The 16322-nt window shown below is 57.7% G+C and overlaps 10 protein-coding genes across 10 annotated transcripts; 4 read left to right on the top strand and 6 right to left on the bottom strand.

Moving 5' to 3' along the window:
• Window positions 1-37: 37 nt before the first annotated feature.
• C8Q71DRAFT_799398 (glycoside hydrolase superfamily) lies at window positions 38-2170 on the bottom strand (the record flags this gene model as incomplete). The annotated part of the gene is made up of 2 exons (XM_047925884.1): window positions 38-1518; window positions 1576-2170. The coding sequence occupies 2 exons, from the start codon at window positions 2168-2170 to the stop codon at window positions 38-40; spliced, it is 2076 nt and encodes a 691-aa protein (XP_047773784.1).
• A 516-nt stretch (window positions 2171-2686) lies between these two features.
• Window positions 2687-3645, bottom strand: C8Q71DRAFT_862492 (40S ribosomal protein S9; the record flags this gene model as incomplete). The annotated part of the gene is made up of 4 exons (XM_047928034.1): window positions 2687-2861; window positions 2917-3288; window positions 3374-3397; window positions 3581-3645. The coding sequence occupies 4 exons, from the start codon at window positions 3643-3645 to the stop codon at window positions 2687-2689; spliced, it is 636 nt and encodes a 211-aa protein (XP_047773785.1).
• Window positions 3614-4603, top strand: C8Q71DRAFT_842695 (60S ribosomal protein L21). Its single transcript, XM_047926553.1, has 4 exons — window positions 3614-3800; window positions 3856-3970; window positions 4022-4215; window positions 4276-4603. The coding sequence occupies exons 1-4, from the start codon at window positions 3740-3742 to the stop codon at window positions 4386-4388; spliced, it is 483 nt and encodes a 160-aa protein (XP_047773786.1). The 5' UTR covers window positions 3614-3739; the 3' UTR covers window positions 4389-4603.
• Window positions 4604-4622: 19 nt separating this feature from the next.
• C8Q71DRAFT_786031 (uncharacterized protein) lies at window positions 4623-5962 on the top strand. The gene is made up of 5 exons (XM_047925107.1): window positions 4623-4927; window positions 4979-5013; window positions 5062-5083; window positions 5138-5616; window positions 5687-5962. The coding sequence occupies exons 1-5, from the start codon at window positions 4649-4651 to the stop codon at window positions 5847-5849; spliced, it is 978 nt and encodes a 325-aa protein (XP_047773787.1). The 5' UTR covers window positions 4623-4648; the 3' UTR covers window positions 5850-5962.
• Window positions 5963-7865: 1903 nt separating this feature from the next.
• On the bottom strand, window positions 7866-9697 carry C8Q71DRAFT_799402 (TIP49-domain-containing protein; the record flags this gene model as incomplete). Its single annotated transcript, XM_047925885.1, has 8 exons — window positions 7866-8148; window positions 8219-8457; window positions 8528-8746; window positions 8807-9007; window positions 9062-9255; window positions 9314-9511; window positions 9570-9630; window positions 9695-9697. The coding sequence occupies 8 exons, from the start codon at window positions 9695-9697 to the stop codon at window positions 7866-7868; spliced, it is 1398 nt and encodes a 465-aa protein (XP_047773788.1).
• Window positions 9698-9736: 39 nt separating this feature from the next.
• C8Q71DRAFT_817535 (mitochondrial ribosomal protein subunit L2) lies at window positions 9737-11322 on the top strand. Its single transcript, XM_047926131.1, has 2 exons — window positions 9737-10791; window positions 10843-11322. Exons 1-2 carry the CDS (start codon window positions 9788-9790, stop codon window positions 11027-11029), a joined length of 1191 nt encoding a protein of 396 aa, XP_047773789.1. The 5' UTR covers window positions 9737-9787; the 3' UTR covers window positions 11030-11322.
• On the bottom strand, window positions 11304-11721 carry C8Q71DRAFT_817536 (uncharacterized protein). The gene is made up of 2 exons (XM_047926132.1): window positions 11389-11721; window positions 11304-11324 (listed from the first exon to the last, which is right to left on the bottom strand). Exons 1-2 carry the CDS (start codon window positions 11674-11676, stop codon window positions 11322-11324), a joined length of 291 nt encoding a protein of 96 aa, XP_047773790.1. The 5' UTR covers window positions 11677-11721; the 3' UTR covers window positions 11304-11321.
• A 37-nt stretch (window positions 11722-11758) lies between these two features.
• Window positions 11759-13380, top strand: C8Q71DRAFT_367934 (uncharacterized protein). Its single transcript, XM_047918114.1, has one exon. The coding sequence runs from the start codon at window positions 12019-12021 to the stop codon at window positions 13285-13287; it is 1269 nt and encodes a 422-aa protein (XP_047773791.1). The 5' UTR covers window positions 11759-12018; the 3' UTR covers window positions 13288-13380.
• Window positions 13381-13472: 92 nt separating this feature from the next.
• C8Q71DRAFT_716944 (uncharacterized protein) lies at window positions 13473-14654 on the bottom strand (the record flags this gene model as incomplete). Its single annotated transcript, XM_047921129.1, has 2 exons — window positions 13473-14388; window positions 14500-14654. 2 exons carry the CDS (start codon window positions 14652-14654, stop codon window positions 13473-13475), a joined length of 1071 nt encoding a protein of 356 aa, XP_047773792.1.
• A 303-nt stretch (window positions 14655-14957) lies between these two features.
• On the bottom strand, window positions 14958-16192 carry C8Q71DRAFT_786048 (uncharacterized protein). The gene is made up of 5 exons (XM_047925108.1): window positions 15902-16192; window positions 15812-15843; window positions 15661-15747; window positions 15586-15604; window positions 14958-15527 (listed from the first exon to the last, which is right to left on the bottom strand). The coding sequence occupies exons 1-5, from the start codon at window positions 16091-16093 to the stop codon at window positions 15162-15164; spliced, it is 696 nt and encodes a 231-aa protein (XP_047773793.1). The 5' UTR covers window positions 16094-16192; the 3' UTR covers window positions 14958-15161.
• Between the last annotated feature and the right edge of the window lie 130 nt (window positions 16193-16322).

The following is a 16322-nucleotide window of genomic DNA, read 5'->3' on the forward strand; positions in this document are numbered from 1 at the left end:
GTTGCAGCGGAACAAAGTTGCAGGATGCAACATGAGCCTAGCCCACTGTCAACAGCACGTCTCTGATGCTGCCCGCAAAGCCGTTTCCCCCTATCTGCTGCGCCGGCGCTGCGAACGACATATTCGCTCGCTCCATATACTCCGCCCAAATGTCCATATCCGTGGTCCAGTACCGCAGGTTGTCCTCGTCCCCATTGATGACAGCATAGGTATACTGCGTCGTGGCGTGAATCTCGACGGACGTGTAGACGTCCGTTGGGAGCACGTAGCCTAACGGGAAGAGCTGGCCCGTCGCTTCGAAGGTGAGGTTCGCGATGTACAACTTGGAATCTTCCCCGGCGAAGAGGAAGCCCGTGTCCGGAGCAACTGAGCTCGGCTTCACGCTGAACTTCAGCGTATACGGCGGACCCATGGACGCGTACGGCGTGAAGAGCGTGGTCCATGGCGCTGGATACGAGTACACGACATCCCCATGCTCCGCCTGGACGGCCCGGTTGAGATTCTGCCCTGGGGCCGCCGCGTTCATGACTGGGTACACGCTCTCGAACTGCGCGCGGGTGAGCTCCGTCTCGCGTACGCCCGAGCCCGCCCACGTCTTCTCGCCGACGACAGCCAAGCTCTGCGCGAGCTGGTAATAGTCCTCCAGCATTGTCGTCGCGTTGTTCCCCCAGTCGTTCCAGAGCGCCATGATCGCGCCGCGCAGGCCTGGCGCGTCGGCGCGTGTGTTATTGCTCTCGTCCGTCGCGCTGAAGATGTTCGGCGCCCACCCACCGCCGTCAGGCGCGCCCGCGAACATCAGGTCGAGGTTGAGCGAGTACGGGTAGACGCCCCCGTCGGAGTACTTCCCGTCGAGGTACAAGAAAGCCTGTTCCGAGTTGATGACCTGGTAGCCCGCCTCCAGGAGGCGCACGGGGATGTCCGCGTCGGGGAAGTCCCAGTGCTGGATGGTGACGTCCGTGGAGATGGTCTGGTTGCTCGGCTCGTCCGTGCCCCAGATGCGGATGCGCTTGCCCGCCTCCGCTTGCACGAACGCGGCCATCTCGTTCACGAAGCCGACGTACGCGTCCCCGAGCGCGGCATCGTACTCGTCCGCGCCGATCGACACCTCGGGCGAGCTGAACCATGGGAGGAACTCGTGCCAGATGGACTGGATCGTCGGGATCGTGTCTGGGTAGGAGAGGTTCAGCAGGTCGGGCTGTCCGCTGAGCATTAGCTCGGGCTTCCATTGTGTGATGGCTAGGGAGTGCCCAGGCGTGTCTATCTCGGGGATGACGGTCACTCCATGGTTGGCGCAGGTTTCTTGGAAGGCGGCGAAATCGGTTTGGGGCCAACTCTCGTTTAGCCGGGGTACGAGGCCGGCGATGGGGGACCCCACGGGCGGTTGGAAGCGGAAGGCTGCATAGAGCTCCTTCCAGGCATCTCCTCCGTTGTACAGGTAGTCCGGGTTCCACAGGTTGTCGGACGCGTGGAGGTGAAACTCGTTGAGCTTGAAAAACGACGCATATATGCAGAGCTCGGCTGGTAGAAGTCACTTCAGTATCTAGGTCGCTAGCAGCGTGGCAAGGAAAGACATACACAGGAACCCGGTGTCGAACCAGTGCCTTCCGGCATCTAGCATGAAGCCTCTGACCTCCCAGCCAGGCGAGTCCGTACCCACCCCGGCTGGAATGGTGATGCTCTTCGCACCGCTGGCAACAGACGACGCGACCTGCTGCAACAAAGTGACCATACCCCACCAAGCACCGATGGGTGCAGCCGCCTTGATGCTGTACGTGTACGGTGCAACTTCAAAGTCATAGCCTTCGAGCGTCGGCTGCCCATTGTATAACGTGTGCCCCAGGGTTGCGTCAATGGTGATGTGGATGACTGGGATGCCAGGTATTCCTACGCCAACCGGTAGGACCGTCACAGGAGGAACCCAAGCGTAGTGAGCCACGCTGAGCAGGTCCTCTCGGAAAGTCTGTGCAAAGGCGAGGGCAGAAGGTGAGCCTTCCAGAGCGTGTGCGCTGTCCACGATAATCTGCACATCAGGGAGTAACTCGAAAGAGCCCTGTCCAGGAATGAAGTTCGCGGTTGAAGGAATCTGGGGAGCCGAGCTGGCTGCACGCGCAACGAACGCACCGGCGAACCATGCGAGCCACACATGCAAACCTACGAACGACCAGGCCATCTCTGTACGACTCGGATTGGCAAGCGCGTCCCGGGTTTCCTTCCTCGATCGCCGAGCCCAGAGGAGTGGAGAGTGCGCAATGCGAACCCAACGCCATATTGACACTGAAGCCAAACTTATAAACGACAGACGGTGAGTTCGACGCGTGCCGAGGAGAGGACCGTGGGCTTTCGCTCGCCGAACGAAGATAAATAACGACGTCAAGAATCCCATAACAACTCCGACGAGCATGCGGTCGTAGCATCGGCTATAATACTGTGTACACTGGTTGAACGGCGACCACGTGTGCGTTGTGATACTCACTACTGCCGAAGAAAGTCCCGCGTGTACTCGATCCTACGCCGGTCGAGGGCCTGTCGTAGGTCCTTCGCCGATCCCGTGTATCACAGGTTGGACAGCGTCATTCTCGGACATCATGAAGAAATGAGTGTAGCAAACGCATAACATATTGCACGTAACTCATAGACATACAACCACATGAGATAGCGCCCCGAGGAGATCGTGGGTGTAAATCGTTTACTCCTCCTCCTCCTCGCCGCCCTCCTCCTTCTTGGCAGCCGCAGCAGCGCGCTTGCGCTTGACACGACCGGGGCGGCCACCACCGTATGGTGAGGTGAGTGCGAAATCGATGTGCTTTTGAGAGTCGAGACGGACGACGAAGGAGGGGACGTTGACAATCTGCTTGCCAACGCTGTTCACGGAGTCTAGGTGAGCGCCATCACACAACAGGAATGCAGTAAACGCACCGGATGTGTCGCTGCCTGATCAGGACACGGGCATGGTGGATGCTCTTCGCGAGACCAGCCTTGAAGACCTGAGTCTGCAACCGACGCTCCAAGAAGTCCTCGATCTTGAGGGACAACACGTAATCGAGACGCATGCGGGTCTCGTCGAGCACACCAATGCGCACGAGACGACGGATGAGGGCGTTACCCTCGAAGAGACGCTTGGGGTCCTTCGGGTCGAGCTTGAGCAGCTCACGGGCGGCACGACGAATCTTGGACAGGATGAGACCAATGCGCCAGATCTCGCGCTTGTTGCGCAGACCGTACTCGCCGGCGAGTTTCAGCTCCGCGTCGAGACGGGCATTCTCGAAGGGGCGACGGGGGACCTTGTAACTGTGAAGTCACGGAATTATGGGGCACGGCTCGATCAGCACGGTGCATCCCTCCACATAGTGGATCTTGAAGAAAAGGAACTCACGTCTTGGAGTGGTTCCTCGGAGCCCTATACACGCGAGGTCAATACGGCGGGCAGCGCAGACGCGATGCGCGAGGACAATACCTAGGCATTTTTCTTGAGGAGGTCGGAGGACACGGTAGGGGAGACTGGCGCTTGCCGTGCGGTCGTGTTTGGGTATGCCGCCAAAGCCGCGTAAACAGCCACGCTTAGCGCCCTCCACAACTGTACAGTACCCGCGGCAGCCACCCGGCGACTGCCGAGTGCGCACCTTCACCGTCCTCGAGAGCAGTCATTGGGCCAACGCCGACGACCGACTAATGTCAGTACCCTGCTCGCCCGCTGTCTCTGTGCTGGACGACTGACCTTTGATTCAACGCAGTCCTCAAGATGCCGCACTCCTTCGGTTACCGGGCGCGTACGCGCGACATGTTCAAGCGGGGCTTCAAGGGTACGCACTGTGCGATCGGATTGGGAGGACGGGGACTGAACGTTTGAATGTGCAGAGCACGGCCCCATTAAGTTGTCGACTTACCTCATCACCTACCGGGTAGGTGACATTGTCGACATCAAGGCGAACGCCGCCCAGCAAAAGGGCATGCCCCACAAGTACTACCACGGGTGCGTTACTAGTGTGGACAGTCTCGGCTCTGGTGCTCATTTTCTGTGCAGCCGGACAGGGATCATCTACAATGTTACCCCCAGCGCCGTTGGTGTGATCGTCAACAAGGTCGTCGGCAACCGCTACATCGAGAAGCGGGTCAACATCCGTGTTGAGCACATCCGGCATTCAAAGTGCAGGAAGGAGTTCCTCGACCGTGTCAAGCGGAACCACGACGAGCATGTTATTGCACGGGAGAAGGGCGGTAAGTCGCACCCTCGCTTGCTGTAATACCTGTCCTAATGTAAGAACCCGGCGATTGTAGAGCGGGTGACCCTCAAGCGCATCCCTGCCCAGCCCCGCCCCGCACACACCGTCTCGACCTCTGGCAATGCACCGCAGACGATGGCCCCCGTCCGCTACGAGACCACTATTTGAGCCGCTATACTATCGTCCCTCGGGAATACTCACGTCGTGCACGCATCATGGGGTTATGTCTTGCCATTGTTCTCTCTATGCATCCATGCAATGATAAGCGTAACACGAAAACACTGTAAAAGTAACATGCTGGACTGCTTTGGATTTTCGAGTGCCCAAGACTATCTCCTTTTGGTCAGCAACGGAGACCAATGTCCAAGGATTGCTGTTCTGTTCGCCACGCCAGCCGATCCGGTTCGATTCAGTGCTGAGGTCGGCGAATGCACTGTGGCTGGAAGCGCCTTCGGCATGTCTTAAGCTTGAACATCATCATCACCGCTACTGGTCTGCTGCAGCACCTTACGAGAATGCCTTCACAAAGACGACGTTCATATTCTAGGGATGGGACTCGGACGCCCCCAAGCGAGCGCGACCGTTCGCGCTCGCGCTCACCAGAGCGCAGAGTGACACTTCCGGCTGGTGCCTCGCCCATCTCAGAGTCAGACTACTTCCTCAAGAACGACGAGTTTCGACAATGGTTGAAAGACGAGAAGAAGAAGGTATGCTGTACTTTGTACGTGAGCGAGACATGTATGAACACCGTGGGTCAGTACATGGACGAATTGTCCAGTGACAGGGCGCGAAAGTGAGTGTTTAGGTGTCATCACACGGTAGTCACTGAACGTTGATTCAGGTACTTCCGCAAGTTCGTAAAGGTGGGGTTTTACAACACTAACCATGTCAACTTCTCTAAGGATCAAGGTGATTAGGCGTGGAACAGGGGGAAGCTGCCCAGGCATCTTTACAGTGGCGTAGACGTGCCCTCCGCCAGCAGTCAGACAGCATACCGCTGGTCATTCGCCTCCAAAGCATCTGGCTCCGACACCGCCGCTCTCCGTGCTGCTCGAAATGAAGTGGGCTCTGCAACACATGGTCGCGCATCCACCGCAGGTGGAAGTGGTCGCATACAAGGCCCGACGCTGCCGACAGCATCGGATATGACCCTAGCACGCGAAGCTGCGGATGAATCCCGAACTGCAGAGCGCGACTACCAGCGAAAACGCGAGCGGAAACAGACGAAGGAGCGGGTTGAGGAAATCGTCGGACCCAAACCTGTCGGAAGGGAGGGTATGCTCGAGAAGAAGCGCGCACAGAGGGAGAACGACCGCGCCTTCCGCGAAGGCGGGGATGAGGGTCTGGAGGTCGATGAATCCACCATCATGGGAGGCGGAAGCAGCTTCAAAGACGAGTGCGTGTATGCGTTACGTCCATATGGAAACGGAATGCTGACCCAAACTGCACGGTTTCAACTCGCCCAGGCTCGCCCGGCGAGATGCCGCGCGGCGGAGATTCGAGGAGAAGCGCCATGGGGGGAAGGAGGAACGGGTGTCTGCTGCGCGGGAGCGAGCAGACGTCATACGGCAGAAGGACAAGGCGACGATGGACATGTTCATGCAGATGGCGAAGGAGAAATTCGGCTAAGTCGTTTCCGTCAGTTCTCTTCCTGCGGTATGGCCCGTCTCCGCGTGTCATGTGCTGCCACTGCCTCGTAACCTCACGTATGCCCATGTGAATGACATTGGTTTCACTGCGAAGCGGATTGGTGGGCGTAGGTAGGCAGTAAGTTGCCAGCCACAATCCACATCCGGACAAACCTCCGCCATATCAAATTGGCACATCGGGATCTGTGCCTGCGAACATCAAGCGAACATAGCGAAGATTACACCTTGGAACGGGCCAAGGGCCTTGAAGCAGAAAACGCCGTTCTTGCAAAATCAACTGCCGAGGCTAGGTGCTAGTAGTGTTTTGAAGGGTCTCGATGACAGAGGCACTTACACTACACCTCAAAGCATCCGAGCAGGAGTTTCCAGAATACGTTCGGGGGACTGGCACCACCACCGTACCGGGACACTCGTGTATTCGCTGCGTACTATCTGGCAAAGAAGGCGTTCTGCATTTCGAGGGAACGTCCTTAAGCTATACGGCGAGCCCGTCCAGGTCGGACTAGGCTATTACTGGATTGCTCTAGTACCACGGGTGCGACCGTCTCTGCAAACACTTATTCCCGTCGTAGAACGGGACTCGGGAAAAGGTGGCGAAGAAGAGGTACCCATGCTATTTATACACCCGCGAGGCTCATGATGATCGAAGAAGGGATAGAAGACCACCATCATGCTCAGCTACAGAGCGGCGGAAAGCTGTCGACGCGGAAAGGGACGGGACGAAAGGAAGAGATGGGACCTCCGCGTCGGTGGTATACTTGGCCACGGGGCCGGGGACATGTGCTACTTGGAATGCAGGTGTTGGCTGGAGTTTCTCGCGGACGTCGCGGCGTTAGAGACGGGTGTAACGGTGCTTGTGGGACGCTGCGGATAGCGGATGCATCAGGGCCATGTCTAGAGGTCACAGCATCGACCACCGTCCATACCATTGTGGCATCACGTCCCTGCTTCAGCGCGGCAGTGATAGGCCGTGACTTCGTCTTTGGATTGTTCTGTCGACTCGACCAAGAGGTGTTCTCTGCCTCGAGGTCACTGTCATCCTGCAGCAGCAGACGGAGTGAGTTAGGGAATCTGGTAGAAATGCGATAGAAGACAGACCTGAAAGTCGCTCTCGTTTGATGGCTCTAGAACATAAGAGTCCAAGTTATTGTGAATGATAGGGAAGTCAACCTAAAGACAGTCTCGATTATGCCGTGCACAATGTCGCGAGTAATTGGCTACTCACCAGCGTGCTAGTCTCTGAACCGATACCGGCAGAGGGTGTGATTAAAGGCATCCCATGGTGGTTCGACCGCTACGGAACAACAAACTGGTTAAACTCTCTACTACGGTTGCTCAAGAAACAGACTCACGGACTGAGAGACGCTACGCAGCTTCCCCTTCAATTTACTAGAGAGGGAAGACTGGCGGTGACTACTCGCAAGGGTCGATGTGGTCGAAGCCGTGTCGCTTGAGAGCTTGAGGTCATCCGGGGCGTTAGCATGTCAATCGTGTTATGGTATAAGGTGCTATACCATGATGGACAAATGGGTACACAGTTGGTCGTGAAGGCTTTGTACGGAGGTGAGAGTAACCAAGAACGCGCTTGGGTTCTCCGAAGGACGGGCTTTTGTACTAGCTCCTGCATCCAATTGCCATCGGGTGATAAATACCAGCAGGATTGTGGACCTGACAGACGAAGGCGGTAACGTGAGCCATTAGTGATACCGCGAACACCTCGGTGGCTAACGACAGAACCAAGCCTCAGCTGATCACCTCCACAGATGCATTGCTGACACTGGCACGGAACCGCGACAACCGGCGGTCACGACCCTGCAGCACCACCATTCATGTAAGACACGGTCACGGCGCAACGTTAATTCATTGGGTACGCATATCTGTCAGAACCTATCTGTGCTTGATGCATCGTGTCAGCAGTGTCGTGCACAAACATACTTAGCAGTTGAATAGACGTACCAAGAACTACTAGTACAACACCCGCTGCCAAGTACACCGATCAAGTTGTGTCCATCGCATCTCCCCTCGGCTCGCCGCCAACCTCCTCGAAGAGCAGTGAGCCCTGCTGCTCCCGCAGCCACTGCACGCTGCGCTTCTCATCCATGAAGTATCCATAGACCTTGCGAACGTCATCGACTTCGACCTGGGCCGACTTCCGTTTACGCGCGATGACCTGCGCGGTCGAGATTAGATTGAGTGCGTAGCGGAGCGTGTTGTCGCCCGCTATTTTTGTGAGCACCATCAAGGCACCCTCGGTCAGGTTCACATCTTCCTCCTCACATCTGGAACAGTCCGGGTGCAGAGGATTGGTAAGTACGGCGCGCCTCGAGATGCCTAGGTATCAAACCGTACCGTATTTTTATTATCTGCGCGATCTCTTCGTCCGAGTACGGTGAGGTGCTGACGATGAGAACACGGTCGAGGAGGTCGACCGGAAGACCGTGCGGGCTGCGGAATTTCGTTCCGCGTATGCGCGCCATTCCCCGGTTGGATGCCATGATGACGAGAGGGGAGAGTTCATTTTCCAGTGCGCGGTTCAGGAATGAGAAACATTCAATGTCGAGCATGTGCACTTCATCAATAAAGAGCACCTGCGTGGAGAAAATGTGGTGAGTGAATGGCTAGCCAAGCCAGAAGAACGGGTAAGTTAGGATCACTCACACCGGGGATGATCTCGGCTTTCCCTTCCTCTCGCCACTCCGCAACCTTCGTGTTAATCTGGTCTCGAAGCTCTGGCTTGATCTCGCCCGTGTCGCCAGCAAAGAGGGCGAGGAATCCTTGTGTTCTGCTGTTGATAACGTCGATTTCATGGAGCGAGACCGTATGGACAACTTCTTTTCGTTTTTGCACTTCGCCTTCCGGGCATTGCACGAAACGTGTCTGGGCGTGACCGCGGTCAGTATCCCTTTGTCAGAGTTCTCCCACAGCATGACGACATACATCTGCACCCATAGCATCGTAATCCCTCGACCTGGCGAATGATCGGCCGAGCTTTGAGACCTTGCCGGAAGTCTTATCAATAGCGATGACATCTCCTGCAGTCACTTTCTCTTTCGACAGTGCGTCGATCATCTTCGTGCCGAGGTCGTACACAGTCTCCATATCCGTCGTCTTGATCGTGAGCTTGCCAGTTTTGGTTGCCTGGAGGCTTAATGTATCAATGCCCGGCCCGCTCAGCTATTCAGTGGGACTCACCCCCGTCAGACTGCGGTCAATCTGCATCTCGACGACTTCGCCCTCAATAATCTCGGTCTCCTCCTTTATACGGACACCAATGCTCCTCCGGAGAGCTTGAGTGAGGGCCTCCGTCTTGGACATTGACAAAGAAAACACCTCGCTCGCAGCGATCATAGTGAATGGGACGTCTGCGCCTAATGTCTGCGCCATGCCTGTGGAAGCACAGTTCGTAAGCCCATACATTGAGCCGAGTGTAGACGTAATAGATACCCAACGCAATGGCCGTCTTCCCAGTCGAAGGTGGGCCTGCGAACAGCATGGCCCGTCCCGCTATTCTGCCCTCCTGCACCATTTTGAGGATCATGCCCGCTGCTTTGCGAGCCTTGGCTTGGCCGACCATGCCCTGAGAGTTTGCGCGGGGCTCTAACCTGTCATCGAGCCCCAACCCGCGAATGTGCGAGTGAGCACCTGCCGCAACGTTCTTCCTTCAGTGCATGGCTCGAGCGTAGAGGACTGTGGCGCGTACCAATGCGCTCCATTTTCGTGATGTCGCGGAGCTCTGTCGCTCCTGTAGATATTGTAGCAGCCTAGCGCGACGCATGGTGAGCAATGCAGACCCGGCTAGCGAGGATGTGGGAGGACGCGACGTACCATGGTCGCGAGTCGGGACAAACGCGTGCGTGCAGAAGCGCCCGAGGCCGCTCTGCTCTTACCGCCAACTGCCACCACCTGGCAGCTCCCCGGATGTTCGCAGCAAGATGCGGGGCTAGCCTGCTTCGCTCCTGCGTTTCGTCGCTCACAACAACTGCAGCATCCTCTACCCGCAGCACGGCCTTCTCGCAGGCGAGTGCTTTTGCGCCGCGCAGCTACGCTACCGAAGCAGCGTCTGGAATCAATGCCGCCCTAGCACGGACAGAGGTGCTTTTCAAAACATACAAGCCCATCACACCGGGCATCCGACACCTCAAGCGGCCCCTCGCACCCCACCTGTGGAAGGGTCGACCTCTGCGCCTGCTCACCGTCGCCCAGCGGAAAAAGGGTGGTCGCAACGGCCACGGGCACATCACCGTCCGCTCGCGCGGTGGAGGACATAAGCGTCGCATCCGTCTCGTCGACTTCATGCGCAGTGAGCCCGGCCCGCACGACGTCGTCCGCGTGGAGTACGACCCGAATCGCTCTGCGCACATAGCCCTCCTCAAAAATCGCGACCCGAATGTATCCGGGGACAAAGTCTGGAGCTACATCCTCGCATGCGAAGGCCTGCGTGCGGGCCATGTCATCCAGAGCTTTAGGCAGGGCATCCCCGAGGGATTCGTCGCTGGCTTCGTGGACTCGAAGGAGCTCCGCGGGAGTTCGCTACAGCAGCAGTCAGAAGACACGCAGTCGACGTCCACGGCGTCGCTCGTCCTCGGTATGCTGCGCCAGGTAACGGTCAAGCCGGGCAACGTCCTTCCACTGCGCCTCATCCCCGTCGGCACCATCATCCATAACGTCTCGCTCGACCCTGAGGGCCGGGCCATCCTGGTGCGCGCCGCGGGCACTTGGGGCCAGGTTGTTACCCACGAAGCGTCCGGGCGGTATTCGCATGTCCGGCTGCAGAGTGGTGAGGTGCGGAAGGTGCTGCAGGACTGTGTTGCGACGATTGGGAAGGTCAGCAACCCGCTGTGGAAGAACCGTAACCTCGGAAAGGCTGGTCGGGCGCGGTGGCTGGGCCGCAGACCCCACGTTCGTGGTATGGCCATGAATAGGTACGTTCATCACTACGTCCTATGCCGTTTTTGTGCCTCATATGTTTTCAGGTGCGATCACCCTCACGGAGGTGGACGTGGAAAGTCCAAGGGTAACAAACAGCCGCGGTCGATATGGGGTTGGGTCTCGAAGGGCGTGCGGACGCGTAAGCCGGGTCCGAAGGGTCCCAAGAACAGCAACAAGTTGGTTGTTCACGAGAGACCTCGGGGCAAGGAGAAGCGTATGGGGGGGCGGTAGAGCTGTCTTTTACTACACTATCATACACGTCAGGCTATTCAGCTGGTTCCACTGCTCTGGTGTCTGGCCCGCACGTCCCTTCGTTGTGCTACGCGAACGATATGTATCTGAACACATCCGCGTTCCAGCAGGCTGGCCTTGGACTGCTGGTGCTGCTCATCCTTCCTCCTCGCTTCAGGCCTGTGCTGAGGCATACTACTGGTCCTTGCGATAGATCACCAGCGTGAGCTGCCTTGCCCATCGCTGTCTACAGTATGTTTACACACATACCAATGCCCGAGTTCAATCTTTATTACTAGAGACCATCGAAGACACCGGCTAAGCAATAGGGTACCTGAAGCAGCGGGGCCACAACTGACCTGATCTTCTTGCTCCTCATCCTCATCCTCGTCTTCATCCTCGTTCTTCTTCGGTAGCTTGCTTTCTTTCGTCTGCTCTCTTGCACCGACTGCATCCCTCCAAGCGGTCAGCTCCTCCCCGAACGTGCTCCTGGCTTCTGCGACCGCCTTCCTCAGGCTTTCATAATACTCCTTGCCCTTCTTCTCGGATGGTACAGGGAAGGTGTGTGTTTTCTGAGCCTGTAACCCCTCTTGAGGTGTCTCAGGCGGAGGATGGAGCTCGTACGAGACAGTGAGTGCCGACGCCATGTTCGCAGTCGAGCACAGAGGGCAGCCTCGGATGCTCGATTGGACAAGAAGCGTACCCTCGATCGGAGATAGCCGATCTACGAGACTGTTTTGCGATGATGACTGAGCAGGCGTTTGCTCCGAACCGTCACCTCCCCCGCCATGCCCGTCATGCCTGACCTTGCACAGTAACAACCAAGGGACCCCTGAAGCACACCCTTGGTTGTTTAGACTCTACACTCTAGACCATAGAAGATACCCTAGAGGCTCCGCTTTCTCCTGGCTCTCCGGCGTACACCTACAGTACGGACTCGCATAGACCTCAAGCTCTCAAATAGAACTTTAGATTTTGCGAATAGAAGGATGGATAGACACGGCAGTCTTATCCCGCCCACGGCCTGTTTGCCCAGGCTTTCGACGCTGGCAGATTGCTCCGTCCAGGAGCTCACGCAGGCCCTGGACAATCTCCGCGCGATCTACTGTCGTTCCCCGACACCGCCGCTGTCGCTGAAACTCCCAGCTAAGCACATCCCCAAGCATGTCATCCATGACATCTCTGCACCAGATTCTGGATATGCTTCGGCCGAAGAAGACGACGAGGACGATGAGGGTATCGCAGACGAAATCGGCACTGACGACACCTTCGACCCAGACGTCCTCCGCTCCGATGCCTTCGAGCGTGAATTTGCCATCCGCTGGCTGACCGGGTTCGCCGCACGCTCCGATACATGGGTGTACGCTCCCGCCGTCGAGGAGGAGCCCGATGCGCGCGCTCTCCTCGTCGACTCCGCTACAGCCATACTCTCGGCCCTTGCAGGAGAGCAGGAGGAGGAGGCCTTGACGCGACGGTTCGTCTTCTCCTGCGGTACTGGCGAGGCGGAGGAGATAGAAGTAGAGCTGAACGATGCTCCCCTCCTGAGCACGGACCACACCTCTGTTGGACTCCAGAGCTGGGCGAGCTCAATCCTACTGTCCGAGCGACTTTGCGCGGATCCTCAGGCATTTGGGCTCGCCTCTCGTTCTGATGCGACACCGTCGCGCATACTGGAACTTGGCGCAGGTACAGGTCTGCTCAGCATCGTCTCAGCGAAGATTCTCCAGCGCCAGCGTGCGGACCATGTACCCCTCACCCACCCCACCGTCGTCGCGACAGACTACCACCCCTCCGTGCTCGACAACCTCCGCATAAACGTTGGCATCAACTTTCCACCCACAGTGCCATCGTCGGACCCGGTGACACCCGTTGCTGTGCGGGCGCTGGACTGGGAGCATCCCGTGTACGAAGGCGAGCTCGCGCGCACGTTCGATGTTATCTATGCCGCGGATGTGGTCTACCACCCGGAGCACGCACGTTGGATCAAGGCCTGTGTTGAGCACCTCCTCGTACGCCCGGACGCTGACAGCAGTGGAGGAGGCGTCTTCTGGCTCATCGTTCCGCTGAGGATCGCGGGACATCATCAAGGGATGTGCGATACGGTCGAGGAAGTGTTTCCGAAGGCAACGGTGGGCGGAGGGGGAGAGGGTTGGCATTTGGCAGTGTTGGCGGTGGAGGGGATGGAGAGATGCAAGGGCGTCGGGCGCGCGGATGAGGGTGGGTACAAGCTGTTCGAGATCGGTTGGGTACGAGGGTAGGTCTTGGACAATGATGGCCAGACCAGTCATTATTCTTGAAATGTTCCTGCTATTGTCATTTGCTATGCTAACCTACATACAGTCAAAGCCATGTCATGCCATAATGCCTACGAAATAGTGAAACAGTAAAGCTCCTTCAGATGAAAGCGAAGATACCTCCAATCACGACTACCACCCATGCGCTCTCATTTGCGCCCTCCAAGCCCACACAAAGCTAGTGCAGCGTCCATCATATCCTCGTCCCTTTCCTTCCGTATATCAACCTGCGCACGCCCCTTCCTGTCTACCTCCGTCTTTGCGACCATATCATGACGGATTTTGAGCCACCGGTACGGCCGGTTTTCCTTGTCGCCATCCACTAGCCTCTCCTCCTCCCATGACTCCACCCTAACAATGCTAGCGCCACCACCACTTCGCGGGTTGCTCTTCGGCGTAACCGCCTCATGTACGTCTGGCTCAGTCTCCACGTCTGTATCGCCACCCAGGTCAAGCACTAGTGGGTTCTCGTCCTCCGCGACCGCGTCCATCTGGGGTCCACCGGCGCGCTCCTTTGCACACGCCCACTCAAGCGTGCGCCGCCTCTTCAGCCTGCCATGACACAAGTCGAGATTCAGCGGCGGTGAGGCCGCCAGCTCGGCCGAAGGTTGTACGGGTGAGGATGGCATCGCCTCCCAAAGCGCGCGAGGCGGAGGTGGCGCATGCAAGAAGGGCAGTGTTGCGCGGGGGGTGCGGCGGGGCGGCGTCGCAGCGTGTCGGTCGACCTCGAGCTCGGGAGCGTGTGGGCGCTCCGCGCGCGCGGCGATCTGGTCGAGGGAGAGCGTGCGTGACACGGTGCGCGCGTCGAGGGAAAGAGAGCACGAGCTGTCGCGCCGGCGCTTGCAGGGCGTGGGGGTGTGCGTGTGCATGTCGCTCAAGCGCAAGAGGTCATCGGAGGCGGGGCTGGAAGAGCGAGCGGTGTGGATGGTCTTGCCGCGTGCGGAGGAGAATGGGGAGGAGAATGGGTCGGGCTTGAGAGCACCACGTTTGCGGGACGCGTTCATGGCGGATCTGCGCTCGGTCTGTCGTTTGTTTTGGAACCAGACGGTGATGGCGCGCGTGTCTCTGAAAGAAGAGACATCCCCGAGTGAGCCAACTTAGTCGTGTAGGAGGGGGGACGCGAGAATCGCCGTAAGGACGCGTCGTGGGTGGGGTGGCAATGGGCAGCATACGTACAGGTTTTTCTCCTTCGCCAGCGCGTCGCGTCGTTCACGTGTCGGATGGGGAGTCTCGCGGTAGAGCTCCTCAAGCAGACAGACCTGTTCGCGCGTGAACCTCCGACGCGTCCTCTTCTCCCCGCTCAGATCTGAGAAGGAGCTGTCGAGCAGCATGGGCGAGGACAAGCCGAGGTCTTGGTCAGACATAATACTGACAGCTGACAGATGCCGTAGAGCGTGCGTGAGAGTCAAGAGGAAGGAGGCCAAGGGACAGGGGGAGGGGGAGGGGGATGGTGAGCGCGGGGTGGACGCGCGCGGGCTATTTATTCACGAAGCGCGTTTGACGCGAACAAATATTAAACACACCGCGTCGCGTAGGTCACGAGGACGTGTCGCGTCGTGTCGCGCGTCGCGGTGATCCGCCGAGCCATCTCCGGCCGCCCTCGAGGCCGAGACGCGTCCGTCACGCTGTGACGTGTCGCGTTTGAGGACGCGGTTCGTCCGCCGCCAGTCACTAGTGTCTTCCTGAAAGTTACTAATGCGTTCATCGCTGCTGAGGCTGCTATATTCTGTGGATCAATATGCCCTCTTTACACTCACAAAGTCATCAGTACCGTACCGCGGCCATTACACAGCAAAGCATCAACGAACCACTCGCAGCTCGGCCAACGAGGAACTATTCTACGCACTGTCAGCCTTCTCGCCATTCGTATCGTTCTCTGTGGTCTTAGTCCTCTTCCGAGGACCCTCTTGCTCTCCTGCTGCGTCAGAGGGATCCTCATCCTCATACCCGCCATCTTCATTCGCAGCCTCCTCTGCCACCTCCGCCTCACCGCCCCCCTCCCCGAGTTTGCGCTTGGAGCTAGCCTGGGTCTGCTCTTTCTGCTCTAGCTCTACGCCCTTGTTCGCTTTTTTCTCGCCGTTGGCGGTGATTTTCTCGTCATGCTTAGCGCCGTTGACTCTCCCCTGTTCTGCCCGCTCAGCATTTTTGTCTGTGCCTTCTCCGTTCGCAGCGCCCTCATTCTCGTCTAGCGTCTTGATCGGGTCCTACAAGACACATACAGATGTCAAGGGTTGCTTAGGGTGTCTGTCGCTGGATACGCACATGGCCCCAGTTTCTCAAGCTGCAACGCCAATCAATAGGTGAGTTGCGCTTCCAGTACACCTCTCTCTGACGGACCTAATGGTGCTCTTCGTGTTCTCCAGCTCTTCCTTCGTCTTCGTCTCCTTGAGCTTGTCCTCCTGTGCGAGATGTCTCGCACTGTAACTGTGCACCAAGGCATAGGCACGTCAGACCTTGTTCTCTGGTGCAGCGTCGAGAATGTACGGACCTGACAACCTTCCTCATGTGCTCAATATCCTCCTGCGCCCATTGCGGCTCAGCTCGTGTCCTCAACACAGACAGAACGCACACAACGCACATCGTCGTATTTCTCCGGGTCCTTGTCCGGATTCTTCTTCAATATCTCTATGATCTTGTGGCCGCTCTCGATGCCTACACCCGTGCCCGCCTTCGTGCTTTTTGGGTCGTCGAGCCACTGCTGGAGCTCGTCGACGGACATGTTGACGTCCTCGTTGAACTGCGCGATAACGTCATCTCTTGACTTGACCATGGCTGCCTGTGCGCGGAGGGCTGAGTAGAGGGGGCGTGTCGTGTGCTGCCCATGGGCCTAGTGCTTGGAATTTATCTGCCTTGTTAGAGCTTGACGTGCATGTAGGGTGCGACTCCGTCTGCGAAGCATGTCCCGCATTGACAGCCGCCATATGCCTCCACTGTGTCTCACATATCCTTTTTTGGTACAGCGAGGGCCATTACCTAGCAGAAGATACATGGAAATGAAG

This window comes from Rhodofomes roseus, assembly GCF_022264815.1.
Source record: "Rhodofomes roseus strain CIRM-BRFM 1785 chromosome Unknown C8Q71scaffold_31, whole genome shotgun sequence".
NCBI lineage: Eukaryota > Fungi > Basidiomycota > Agaricomycetes > Polyporales > Fomitopsidaceae > Rhodofomes > Rhodofomes roseus.